The sequence below is a fragment of the Poecilia reticulata genome, linkage group LG8 (assembly GCF_000633615.1).
Source record: "Poecilia reticulata strain Guanapo linkage group LG8, Guppy_female_1.0+MT, whole genome shotgun sequence".
Taxonomy (NCBI): domain Eukaryota; kingdom Metazoa; phylum Chordata; class Actinopteri; order Cyprinodontiformes; family Poeciliidae; genus Poecilia; species Poecilia reticulata.
Window position 1 is genome coordinate 5,655,328 of NC_024338.1, and position 12,798 is coordinate 5,668,125.

The 12,798-nt window shown below is 39.8% G+C and overlaps 2 protein-coding genes across 4 annotated transcripts; one reads left to right on the top strand and one right to left on the bottom strand.

The window, feature by feature from the left end:
* Window positions 1–3,340: 3,340 nt before the first annotated feature.
* gadd45gip1 (growth arrest and DNA-damage-inducible, gamma interacting protein 1) lies at window positions 3,341–10,792 on the top strand. 3 transcript variants are annotated; one of them, XR_001776886.1, is made up of 6 exons: window positions 3,341–3,881; window positions 4,700–5,036; window positions 6,147–6,285; window positions 6,912–7,020; window positions 10,459–10,577; window positions 10,701–10,792. XR_001776886.1 is itself a non-coding variant. In XM_008415332.2 (2 exons), exons 1-2 carry the CDS (start codon window positions 3,481–3,483, stop codon window positions 4,995–4,997), a joined length of 699 nt encoding a protein of 232 aa, XP_008413554.1. In that variant the 5' UTR covers window positions 3,344–3,480; the 3' UTR covers window positions 4,998–5,133. The 3 variants fall into 3 exon arrangements, 1 of the variants encoding a protein (XP_008413554.1); XR_001776887.1 differs by lacking the exon at window positions 6,147–6,285; XM_008415332.2 differs by lacking the exons at window positions 6,147–6,285; window positions 6,912–7,020; window positions 10,459–10,577; window positions 10,701–10,792 and having other exon boundaries at window positions 3,344–3,881; window positions 4,700–5,133.
* LOC103468513 (tetratricopeptide repeat protein 39A-like) lies at window positions 5,676–12,792 on the bottom strand. Its single transcript, XM_017306408.1, has 8 exons — window positions 11,072–12,792; window positions 10,711–10,872; window positions 10,516–10,607; window positions 9,140–9,260; window positions 8,946–9,057; window positions 8,258–8,372; window positions 6,932–7,048; window positions 5,676–6,226 (listed from the first exon to the last, which is right to left on the bottom strand). The coding sequence occupies exons 1-8, from the start codon at window positions 11,162–11,164 to the stop codon at window positions 6,121–6,123; spliced, it is 918 nt and encodes a 305-aa protein (XP_017161897.1). The 5' UTR covers window positions 11,165–12,792; the 3' UTR covers window positions 5,676–6,120.
* Between the last annotated feature and the right edge of the window lie 6 nt (window positions 12,793–12,798).

Below are 12,798 nucleotides of genomic sequence, written 5' to 3' on the forward strand. Positions count from 1 at the left end.
TTTGGTTGTATTATGTGTTGAGTTAGTCAACCTCTACCCTTAATTGTTAGATTAAAAAAAGACCGTCAATCTTTCCTAATCCAGCAGCTGTTCAGTGACCGATAGATTTAAACTGTACAAAACAATAAAACGCGGCGAATTTGTCATAACAYMTTACTTTTCCRTTTATTTGTAAAAATCTTATTTCTAGTTTAAAACTAGCAGCTTTCTTTCTAGAATATTCTTGCAGGTTTTGATGCTGGAAATAACCAATTTTTAGTCCTTTTCCCACAGTAATAACTTCCACTCTTAAGGTTGTTGTGTTCTGTGTTTTCTGTGTAGTTATTTTTGAGGTTTTCTGTGTTTAGTCCTGTCCCTGTCCTGTCTTYCCTGTTCCGTATACAAATAATCATTAGCTTCATCTTCATCCTGGCCTGCCTGCGTCTCATCTCACCTCACCAAAACCTCTAATCATGACAGTTGTAGCTATGGCAACCTGTTAGGTCTTGGAGTTAATTTGTAGTAAAGATTAGGATACTGGCACTTTGAGCTCAACACAAAAGATGAATGGCCAAACTTTACAGTGAAATCACGCAAAAAGGTCTGCAATAAGAAATGGCTTGATAGTAATAATGTGAATGTTTTATTTTATTGATTATTGAGAAGGATAACCAATATCTTTCTCTTCGTCATGCCGTTTTTGTGAAAAATGTGAATCAAAACTGGTCTTTTTTTTTGTTAAAAAATACTTTCCCTTATATGGTTCCTATTTTCCATTAGTAAAAATACCTTTCAGTCTAAATTTGCTGAGGGTTTGAACAATCCTGAATCAGAAAAAGATTACATTTTAGCTTTTTGACAGACCAATAATAACCAGTTGAGTGGTTTCGCTCATTTCTGGTTTATTGTTTATTAAAGCATGCTGGTCATTTCTGCTTCAACATCCTATCACGTTTTGAACCAATTGCTTTTTCCCCCAAAATTGTTGTAAATAAATAAATAAATAAATAAGTACAGTTGTTGATCATTTACCAAGAAAACTAATTCAGATAAACTCCATCCACCGCTTGTCATGCAGGATTCTCTACATACCCAAAGCATTTCCAACACTTTTCGGTACCATTGGGAGAAAATCCAAATTAATAAAAAAAAAAAAGATAAGATCCAAGAAAACTTTTTTATTTATTTATTTTTTTTACTTTGAATCAACGATATGTACCACCCGGCCAAAATGTGGCTGTGGCTGGCTCGCGCGCTGAGCCTAATGAGTGTAACCAAACCCTGTCAGCAGAGTTCCCGCACCGCAGTAACTAGAACAACGCAGTGCTCCCAACCAGCTGAATGCACCTAGAATCATGTGCGACATAACCGAGTCACACTTCAGGTGTTCTATATAACTTCCTTTAAACACGTCTCAACACCTCATCCCTCCCACTCACGCGCTCACTCAGAAATAGACCTGTCAACGTGCCACCATCCCTTATCGCCTAACTGTTAACAAGCCTATTTGCCTGTGACTGACGTTGACGCGATCCCTAAAGCCTCGGCTTGGCACCGGATCGCTCCTAAGCCAAATTAAGCCTCCGTCATGCCCACCCCCACCTTCAGTCTCGAGCTCGCCCCTCTCCCCCCCCTCCTCCCCCCACCAACCCTCGTGCCATGGGAACCCTAAATCTTTAATGACGATGGAGAGCTCCGCGCGCTCCCACGATACAAAAGCGGTGACATCTGTCTCTGTAAGTGCCGCACTCCAGAGCAACTCCATTTTGTTCTCGTCTAAAAGTCCTCCAAAGAAATCAAATGGAGAAGCTGAGGGAGAGGCAGAGAGAGAGTGGAGACATTTTTCGGGAGGACAGAAATCTTTATTTTTTAATTCCGTGCCCGTCGTCCCCCAAATGCTTCAGTTTCTTTTAAAAGCTTTTCAGATCGCCTCCCCTTGTTCCGGTGCTCCGACCGCAGCCCACCTGCTCACGGCTACTTCCAGCTCAGCTCGCCGGCACTTACAATTAAATTTAACCGCACCGCTGAACGTCTGATGGAGCCCCTGTGCTTTGGGTTGAAAGTGGAATGGTGGTGAAAGTAATAATAATAATAATTTAATAAAAAATCTAGTTTTATGAGAGCGAGTTTGCTCAGTGCAACAAAGCAAAGCAGCAAGAAAAATGAGTGTGAAAAACATTTTGACCTCTTTACAGATTCCTTTGGTTTTTGCTTTTTTGTGTGACATTGAAATGTTTCATATCAAACGAGAAGAAAATCTATTGCTTTGGATAAATATTGTAATAATAAGGCTTTATCACGATATTTTTGTGACTCTATTGTAATAATGATAAACTATTCACTTCTTTTTTTAGACAACTGTATGGCTGGCTGCAATCACAGCTCCACAAACAGAAATACTGCTCTTGAAAAACATACTCAATTCACTTATTTAGAAAAGCAGTCATATCAAGAGGTGATTTGTCTCGTTAAACTGCACTCAGGATTTTATCATGTTTTCACATTTGTTGATACTCAAAGCTAATATTTTCCCTAAAAGTTTTGGAACTCATTCGTAAGTTTTTTTTGTTTGTTTTTTTTTGGCATATATATGTTCCTTTCGGTCAGCAGTGGTTTTGCCCTTACTCTCCCMTGTAAGCAGTTTTTGACCAATCATTTTCTCATTGTTGACTCATAAACTTCAGATGTTGTTCTGGGTTCTTCCATGGCCCCCTGGATCCATTGTTGGTGTGCTCTTGGAGTTTATGTGGTTGAAACAGTTGTTGAGTCATTCTGACAAAACATCTAAAACTGTGACTCGGTTTGTTTGGTAAGAGAAGAGACTGTAGAAGAAGCCACAACTAATCTTTACAAGCAAGAATTTGAACTGGTAATCTAATGCTCAAGTACTCTGAGAATCATTAAGACTTTAGTTGACTTTACAAAACTGGTTTGTTTACTTAGGTTTACCGCAGAAGATGTTAGCGCAAGCTAGCTGTGTTCAGCGTTCATCGTTTTTACCAAAGAACTGCTGATCTATCTATCTATCTATCTATCTATCTATCTATCTATCTATCTATCTATCTATCTATCTATCTATCTATCTATCTATCTATCTATCTATCTATCNTATCTATCTATCTATCTATCTATCTATCTATCTATCTATCTATCTATCTATCTATCTATCTATCTATCTATCTATCTATCTATCTATCTATCTATTATTAAATGCATAATAATAATAGTTCTTTACAATTAAGGAAAATGCATCATAACATTATGTTTTATGAGTTATGTTTTCTTTATTTATGTACAGCAACCCAGAAACTAGTATTTTAAGTACTCTATAGGTTTTTCATCTTCTATCGGCCTTACAGAAACTTCATTCGTTTTTTTCTTGTAATATTATTCCAAGCAGTTTGCGCCATCTTGCTCCAGTCCACTAGGCGGCGGCAAAACACACACAAGAAAACTAAATGTAAAACGTTTCGGAACCAGAAGAAGCAAACAGAAGAAAAGATGGCGGCGTCCATGCTGGTGCAGAGGACGGCAGCGTTGTGTGGGACTTTAAAGGGAGCTTCCCTGTCCAAAGCCATCCTTCCTGTACACTGTCGCTGTGGGTTTGTGTTGCAGACTGCAAGCTACAACCCCAAACGGCTGTGGCTGAACCTCCGGGATCCCTACATCCCCGACAAGGAGAGCAACAAAACCCCGGAGTGGCAGAAGACGTCTCGGTATGACAGGAAGCTGTTCGGCCGCTACGGCTCAGCCTCGGGCATCGCCCCCGAGTCTCTGTGGCCGTCTTCCAAGGAGCTGGAGAAGATTATAGCGGAGGAAAAAGACTGGCACCCACCTTTGGAAGTCATGCTGAAGAACATAGAGGCTAGAGAGAAGGAGGAAACCGAGAAGCGGCTCGCGAAGTAAGTCACAATACAGCTGCTCTGATTGGTCCGTTTCCCTCCTGTATGTTTATTCTTCACATTATGAAACTTTTTCTGTGAAGGACGTTACAGCGCGTTGCAAAGTATTCGTACCCCATGAATCTTTCCACCCTTCATATTTCAATCATAAGCTTGAATATGGAGTGGAAAGTAACAAGTTACATTTACTCGCATTACTGCAATTAAGTATAATTTGTCTGTACTTCGCATTTCTCTGTCATTCATAAAACCCGAACTTTTACTTTTATTTCAGGACACTTTGTGTAAAATTTGAAATATCAGTTAATAAGTAAAGACAATAATTAAGTAAAATAAAACGTCAGAAAAAATGGTATTAATCCGTGTCCTGGATTAGTAATCAGACCGTGTGGAGTTGGACAAACCAATCAGCATTGTTCATGGTAAACAGATTAATCTCTTGAGATATTTGTCACATTTATCTGTGGTGTCTCTCAGCGCGTTTTTTTAAATTTATCGTTTGAAACTGGAAATGGAAACTGTAAGGTTCTGCTCCAAACCTACCCATTGGGGAAGCACGGTGGTGGCAGCATCATGGTGTTGACCAATATGCACCACAGTTTTCAGATATTTCAAATTATTAAAGTAAAACCATTTCTTCTTCTTGTTGTACTATGACAAAAATGAAAAGTCAAATATAATTTAAATGTAATATGTTTTGTCAGTGTTATGTGATTGAAGAATTAAAGGGAAAAAAAAAGTCAGCTCTAGGTCTGATGTTGGCTCCAGCTGTGTTTATTGGGCGGCACCGGCTGATTTCTTTCATCTCTTCGCCACAGGGAGAAGCTCATAGCGGCGAACATGGCCAAGATGCCCAAGATGGTGGAAGATTGGCGCAGGGAAAAGCGCGAGGCCAAGCAGAAGCTGAAGGAGGAGAAGGAGCGGAAAGCCAAGCAGCTGGCCGAGGCGCAGGAGCGCTTCGGGTACAAAGTGGACCCCCGCAGCCCCAAGTTCCTGGAGATGGTCGCCGAGATAGAGAAGGAAGAGAAGAAGAAACGGAAACTGCTGAAGCGCAGACAGAAGGAGGCACAGGCTGCAGCGCCCCCTGTTGCAGCGCCCCCTGCTGCCCAGCCCTAGAACTGGAGTTTTCAGCAACACATGCTGTCAGTTTTTAAGGTAGAAACAAGAACAACAAAAAACTCAATTCAGGTTTAATCCCTCATGGCAGGAATTGTGTTTTTACAAATGTATATAATAAATGGGCAACATGTTGCTATGTTTGTATTTATTGCGCTGGAAATTGTGGAAATTGGACTTTATAAGCCAGTGCAGTCCTTCTTTAGCGATGGAAAATAACTTTTTCTTTCTGTTTTTATGTATTTTCACCATCTTCTCCTTTGTACAGACTTTAGAATAAAATATAAGTCTTCCGAAACTTTAAAGAAAGGAGATAAACACAAGCTAACTCACAACATGTCAAATATTCTAATAAATCTAAAACTTACTGATGGTTTTAGGACAGTATTCAAACTTATAGCTTTATCACATTTTCTGACAACCTTCAGATTTTTTGTGTTATTGTGAAGTAGGAGGATTTTTTTTGTCTTTAAAAACATCTAAAAAATATGGCTTGGATTTGTATTCATCCTCTTGAGTCAATTTTTGATAGAACCATCAATTAGAGCTGCTCTGTCTCCTCGAATGGTCACAATGTTTGATTTTCTTCTCATCTGATCAGAGGAGACCTTCTTCCACATGTCTACACTGTATTTTATTAAGGTGTATCAGTGACCAACAGTTTCCCACAATGCATCACACTATTAAAAATGACACGTCGTCACTTTAATGGTACCTACTACAGCTTACAGAAGCGGATGTTCCCCACTGATTCTTCCCTTCTCTTCAGGAAGGAACACAGCACAACTATATGTTTGAATAAATCTTACAATGTGTTTGACTCTTCTAAAATAAGTTCAATTAGTGAAGATTCATTGTCATTATAAACCGTAAAATCTCCTGCGTTAAATAAAATAACTTGCATATGTACACTCAGGTGTGTGTTCGCCTGTGGCAGGTAGTGAAAATCCCATCTTTGCTGCTGTCAGTCTGAGCAGCGCTCCTCTTTAAATCACAGTGACGGCACAAAAAAAAAAACACCTTCGTGAGTGGAACCCGAATGTCTGCTGAATTTAAAAGTCGAGTTTGCTGTAAATAAACTACGGGTTAGAACGGTCCGTGACGAGCAGTCTGGTCATTTCCGTCACATCTGGCTGTCTTCCTCCTCAGGGTCCGCCTTGAGTTTGGCCAGAGCAGCGTGGATCCTGAACAGGGTCCTGGACTCCATGGAGTAGTCCTTGTAGTTGTGCCTGAGGGACACAAGAGCAGGTCGAGCTAGTGTCTAAAAAGAAATCCCTGCATCCTGCAAGTAAGTCCTGATGGGCACAAGTTAGTGTTACTCAGATAATTAATGTCATTTTAAATAGAGGAGTAGGTAGCTTATACTGTTGAGGAAGGAAATAAGATAGACGTTCATTAGATTGTAACAAGCGCAGCGCGCCGCGCTTGCGGCTTCACCCTGCTTTGCTCCTCAGTCAGTCACAGTAAAAGTTTAACCGAGTATTTTCCATGTTTGATATGTTTTTTAAAATGGTAACGGAAAAATCTGACAGCCATTTTTTTTTTTATGGAAGATCAGCAAATAGCTAGTTGGTGTATTTCCATCACCACCTGGTAGGAAATGTGTTTAGCATCTGAGCGGATCGGTTTGGAGTATCGACTTGTTTCATGAGTACGAGTATTTGACACTGGCATCGGGCCCTATACGGTATTTGGACACCACTAATTTTAATTAATGGAAAGTTCTCTAAATTCAAGAACATCGATAGTCAATAAATATAGATTATTGCAACAAAAATATTCTATATGTTACAATAATTTGACAGCAGTAGGACAAGTGTTGCTTTTCTGTTTAAAATAAAATGAGTTACGTCCTGTTGTATGATCTTATGTCCAATATTTGTAATAATACTATGAAACCATGTTATTTTTCAGGCTGTGGATGTCTGACTTACTTGGCTTTATGGAGTATCTTGATAGCCGCGTCTCTCCTGCCTTGGTCGATGTAAAGCAGACTGAGCTCCACCAGAGCGTTGGGCACCAGGTAGTGGTCAAACTTAATCTTCTTTTCACTAAAAACACAAAGAGAGCAGCACAGACAATCTGTTGTAAACAAATGTTTTAAACGGAGACTCTAGACCGCAGGGATTAAAGACATCATTGGTTATGTTATGTTGGGAGCAGAGTTTTCATGCATTCAGATACGCTGAATAGATTGTGTACTTCATGGGCTCAGGAAGTTGGTCAGAGTTCATAGGAAGACAATAGAGGTTGAGAAAAGACTCGAGACTTGAAGAGTCGTCTTCCAGCAGGACAATGACCCTAAACATATGACAGGAACTGTCAAAGTCCTGCCTGAGATTCTGGGGCCAGACTCAAAATTTGATGTGCCTGGACCCTTTCCAGTCAGCCTAGTCTGGTTTTTAGAAGAAAAAAGAGCCTCTTTTTTTTAAGGTTTGCTTCGTACAGAGGATCCGAACTCTCGGCTATTGAGAAACGATTTCCTCCTGGAGGCATTGACTCTGTTGAAGTTTTAAATTTTACCCAGTTGCTAATGTTTCTTTGTGACGTATGCAACGGCCAGTTCATTGCTAAAAAGAAACTAACCAGAAATCGCCTGCGCTGTAAACAACAGTCCTTAACGGTGAAGAGAGTAAACCAGACTGCTGTTTATGCTAATTCAGTGTTTGGAAGCGTGTCTGACACAAACTGAACAGTTTCACTTCAGTCTGCTGCCATGGCTAAAACTACAGGCAGGACACGATTCTAAAACAGCGAAAATCAACATCAATGTTCACAACTTCTTCTGTTCGCTGATTGGCCCGGTTGAAATTATACCAGAGGATCTACATCAACGGGAGAAGTCCCAGACAGAGCAGAGAAGTGAGATTAGAACAGAGCAGAATTGCGTAGGAAGGCAAACGCCAGACATAAACCTGATAGTGACACACTTTACTGATTTTTATTTCTTGGAGGAATAAAATAATCACGAGCTACTTTGAGTTGGTCAACATAAAATCCCAGTAAGATGGATTCAAGCTTGTAACTTACACGAGGTAGAAATGCTTTTACAAGGCACTGCTGCTTTTAAAAGCATCACACGCATCCATGTCGGACGTTGACATCAGGCTAATATTTGCCATGCAAATATTTACAGTGTGAGAAAATTCAAGCAGGGAAAAGCTGCTTTCATTTCTTCTGAGTTCTCTCATCAAATAATCTGTCAAGATTTCAAAGAAAGTTGCTCTGGTTCTGACGGTGAGAATCCAAACTGAGCCCACCTGGAGCAGACCTTGGTGAAGCATTCCTCAGCAGCCTGCAGGATCCCCTGGTTCTTAAAGCACAAACCCTTCAGCATGTGGATCAAGCAGCGGTCGTCCATCAGGTAGTCGTGCTCTGCAAAATGAATGAGAGCATATAACCAAAAATGGTACTCAAGTGAGAGCAGGACTAGTTTTAACACGTGTTTACTCAAGTAAGAGCAAAAAGTAGCCGTATAAGAAATTAGAAAAAGTATTTGGTAAAAAGTCTCAAGTACTGAGTAACTGATCAACTTATTAGTCATTTGGTATTTAAAAATTACATCATCAGGCACAACAAAATATAAAGCTAAGTGGAAATGTATTTTTTTAAGGACGAAAATGATAATTCTTAAAACGCTAAAAAAAATAAAAAATTAGGCAAGATAATTTTTTTCCCAAATCAATTCTTTTGACAGGTGTGTGTCTGCATCTGGTGATTTTTTTTGGTTAAAATCTAGACATTTTACTCAAGAGTAAAAATACTTCATAATAAAGTCACTCAAGTAAAAGTAAAAAAGTACAGCATAGTAAAAATATGGAAGAAAAAAAGTACTTTTTTTTTCTTCCAAAAAAGTTATCAAAGTAAATGTAATTGAGTAAATGTAACAAGTTTCTCCCCAAACACTCTATAACTAAAAATCCARTGATGTGTGACAAGCTGCGATACCGGTAGATTCCAGCAGAGTGCGCTCTGCCTCCACCAGAGTCTGCATCATCCCTTCGGTCAGCTCTGGCCGCTTGCTGATCATGCTGAAGCCRTTCCACATGTACATCATCTCCTGTGATTGCGCAGGCGTGATGTGAGCCAAACAGAATTCTCCGTGTGGGTTTCTCTGATCCTTTTCATGCTGTCTGACTCACCAGAACCGGCGCCGGCAGCCTGACCGGGTTGGAAGACTTGTAGCGTCGGGCTTTACGGATCGCAAACTTTTCAGTCGGAGGAGACTTTCCTGCTATCTTCTGCTTGAGGGTTGATACTTGTCTGAAGAAAAGGGAAGGAGGTTGAAACAGATTTAGAATCGAAATTTTACTTTAGACTGGGGGAAAATAAAAAAAAGTATGGTAGGCATTTTCTGCCATGAAAGAAAAACAACGACAGCCCAACAGGAAGTCATAATTTCGACTTTCAAAATCATAATTATGACATGTAAAGACATTTTTATGTGATTCAAAGTCATAATTTTGAGTTTTAAACTAACCACGAGATGGAAAAATCATAATTTTGGTTTTCAAGGTCATAATTATAAGATTCGAGATCATCATTTTGAGATACAAAGTCACGCTATTTACCTAAGGAGGCATTCTCCAGGTTCTCATGATCATAACTTTGATTATGCCAATCTCATAATTATGACTTTAAAACTGCAGCAGTATTTACAGAGAAAAATGGTCAAATTGACTCGGGGGCTGAAAACTACGGAGCCCCCTAAGGGACATGGAGCATTGTGTTTTCTTTTCTGTTACCTTTCAAAACTTTTGCATTTAGTCACAATAGGYTCTGATCCGTTCATGCGGCATAACTGAACATTGAAAGTTTCTTACGGTGACCATCGCACTTTCTGTTATAATATCAGGCTTTCCTGAGTTTTTTCCATGTATGTTAATATCTCGTTGTGAAAGATCTGAAGTTTTATACATCTTTCTTTAGGATAGAAATGCACCACAAACCTATAAACAGAAACTTCACATAGGTAGAAAGAAAGAAACAACTCATCCAAACTATTAAGACTATTTCTGAGTTATTATCACGGGGTAATAAAATCATCTGACAGTTTTGGTTGTGTCTCTTTTGTGTTGGTCTGAATGGTTATTAAAGGGTGGTTTTGGTGTGCAGTTCCATCTCAAACTTACACAAAGAGACAAACATGCAGCAAATAAAATGATTTTCAGTCATTTCTTTGCACCAAAGCGTTAATAATAATAATTATAATAATAATAATAATAAACACATTTTCACTGAGGATCTGTATATGTGTATATATTTGAAATTTTACATTGACATTTGTGACTGTATGCAAAATGCTGTATTGCGAGGGAACGCRAAAGATTTTGAGGTAACGCAAAAGAAACATTTTTCCTCATGGGGTTCCGTAGAAAACAAATGCAAACCACGCTTCTCTTTTTTTTTTTATCTAAAAAATAAAATTCTCCCTCATTTCAGTGCATGTCTTTCATCTCAGAACTCTGTGATTGTACGCTCGCTGCTCAGTCTTTCCAACAAAAAACACAACCCTGACCTGAAGAGCTCCAYCTCGTTCTCTCCAAAAGGCCGCGCCTCTTCCTCCGGCAGCATGCTGAGGTAAGCAGCTTTCATGTACACATACATGGCCTGGAAGTGCAGCACAGGGAAAAAAAAAAATTAAAATAAAATAATCTATTTCTATCTATTTCTTGACAAACAATTGAAACTTCTCCTGTCCAGAGTCGGACACCTTGGACCAGCGGCTCTCCTGGCTCAGCAGGTCTGCGTAGAAGTAGGCCATCTTCCAGGCGCGCTTGAAGGTGAAGCACCACATCAACTCCCAGTAGCACATGTGGTGGAACTGCTTCCACGTCTGCTGGGCCTTACAGCCGTCTTCGAACAGCGCCACCGCCTGGCAGCACGGCGAGACGGCGCCACAAAGGAGAGCAATGAGGAAGCAGCAGCTAACTGTACTTATTAAACATTAACACTGAGCCTGGGTAAATAGGGGAGGGCAGCAATATCACCATAGTTACCGTTCGAACCCAAGAGAAAGGGCTGCATTCACACATCGTGTGATCAGCTGACAAAATGGGCAATTAGAAACAAACCTCATCGATGTTTCCTTTAATCTCCTCCGTTCTGCCGGCRAAAAAGAGGAATATTGCACCCTGCATGAAGAGAAGGAGGGGAAAATGACACATGATGCAACTGTAGCTACTGGTTTGTTTGACTGTTAGATTCACATCAGTCSTGAAGGATGTAACAATCTTTCTTCACTGTGTTTGATCAAGACGTTTTCACTCAGCCACAGCACTAACTGCGTCACAGTTCAGTTTGCTCTGTGGGATGGGCTGGCAGGTGGAGACAAGGTGGGGTGGGAAACACAGCTTGTGAAATTACAAGATAGACAGAGAGAGAAAGAGAGRGAGAGAGATGTAATGGTTTTGGATTTTTCATTATAGTTGAGTTTTATTTCATTGTGACTTTTTGTTTGTCTAATTCAGTTAGCTTCAATGAGATTTTACAGCGTTTGCTAGTTGTTATTAGCTAAACGTTGCTTAGTTTCAGTTTAGTTTGGAGGTTACGTTTTAGGTGGAGAATTCAAAAGGGTCAAAKTATTGTATTGTGATATGTTTATAGCGATTGGATAATGAATGCTGAACAAAAGACAAGATTATCAAAAAATGGATTCAATTCTTRTCGAACAACCATCTGACTGGTGTTTTATCCCAACTTTTCTTTTGCCGTCGCCGTTTTACAGACTAGCATAAAAGTCCGGAGAGCCGTCATTTGTCGACAGCTGACATAGGATGCTTGCATGGGGAAAAAAAATAGATTGATAAACACAAGAATGAAGTGTATTATTTCTAGAATTTCAGTATGTTTTAGTTAGTTTTATAAATGGATGATATAATCTAGTGAGGTTCTCCATTATAATTACCATTTTTATTTATTTAAGTTAACAACAATGTTTCCTTAATGTCAGTTTTCGATGTTTTGTTCATTTAGTTAACTGTAATAACCCCGGAGAGACAGAGGTGTGGTGAAAAGAAATTTACAGCTCCGCTCCGAAGTTTACTCAAAGACATTGTTGGTCTGGATCTCATATTCATTTGTGGTTGCACAAAGGTGAAGATGCCACCCAGCGACTTYAAGTTGCACCTCAACCACGTGCTTCCAGTTTCTTGAGCAAGGTGCTGGCAGAACTCTGACAGGATGTTGGACGTCTTTTCTTGACAGAAGTTAATCTAAAGTGTTTGGTTAACTCCCTTTGACCCAAAAGTTTAAAATGGTTGAGGATGTTTGGAATCACMGAGTCACTCAGTTGAGTTTAAGCTGAACCGTCTCTCCCAAACTCCAGTCAGCAGTGAAGTGAGTCTAACACACAGCATGGAATGAAAAAGTGCCGACCGAGAAAGAAGCACCTTCTACTCCAACAGGAWTTTGCATCGCCTCGCATGAACAAGCCAAGTCTCTTCTGGAGAAAATAAACATGGTCGCATGAGACAGAGATGAGCTGCTAGGTCATAGTGACAAAATGTATATTTGGAGGAGTTGAGGTGAGAACAGTTCAGCATGCTAGCATTAGCATCAGGCTACAAGTCTATTCCGCTGTGCATTAGAAACGTCGAGTACAATCCTGATTAGAAATTTGAATGCTTTTGATATCAGAGGTGGTAGAGTTAATTAAATGAGCTAATTTTCAGRCATTTTCAAAGAGCTTGAGGTGGGAGCCAATCCACGAGTTTAGTGTTAGCCTGGTCACCTAGCATAGCAATTAGCCACTGGATTTCCAGCTTCCAATTGGAACACAGTTAGAACATTGATAACATTT

Coding starts and splice junctions, on each gene's coding strand:
- gadd45gip1 (XM_008415332.2), top strand. CDS start 3,481: ATGGCGGCGTCCATGCTGGTGCAGAGGACGGCAGCGTTGTGTGGGACT. Junction 3,882..4,699: donor ACCGAGAAGCGGCTCGCGAA/GTAAGTCACAAT, acceptor TCTTCGCCACAG/GGAGAAGCTCATAGCGGCGA.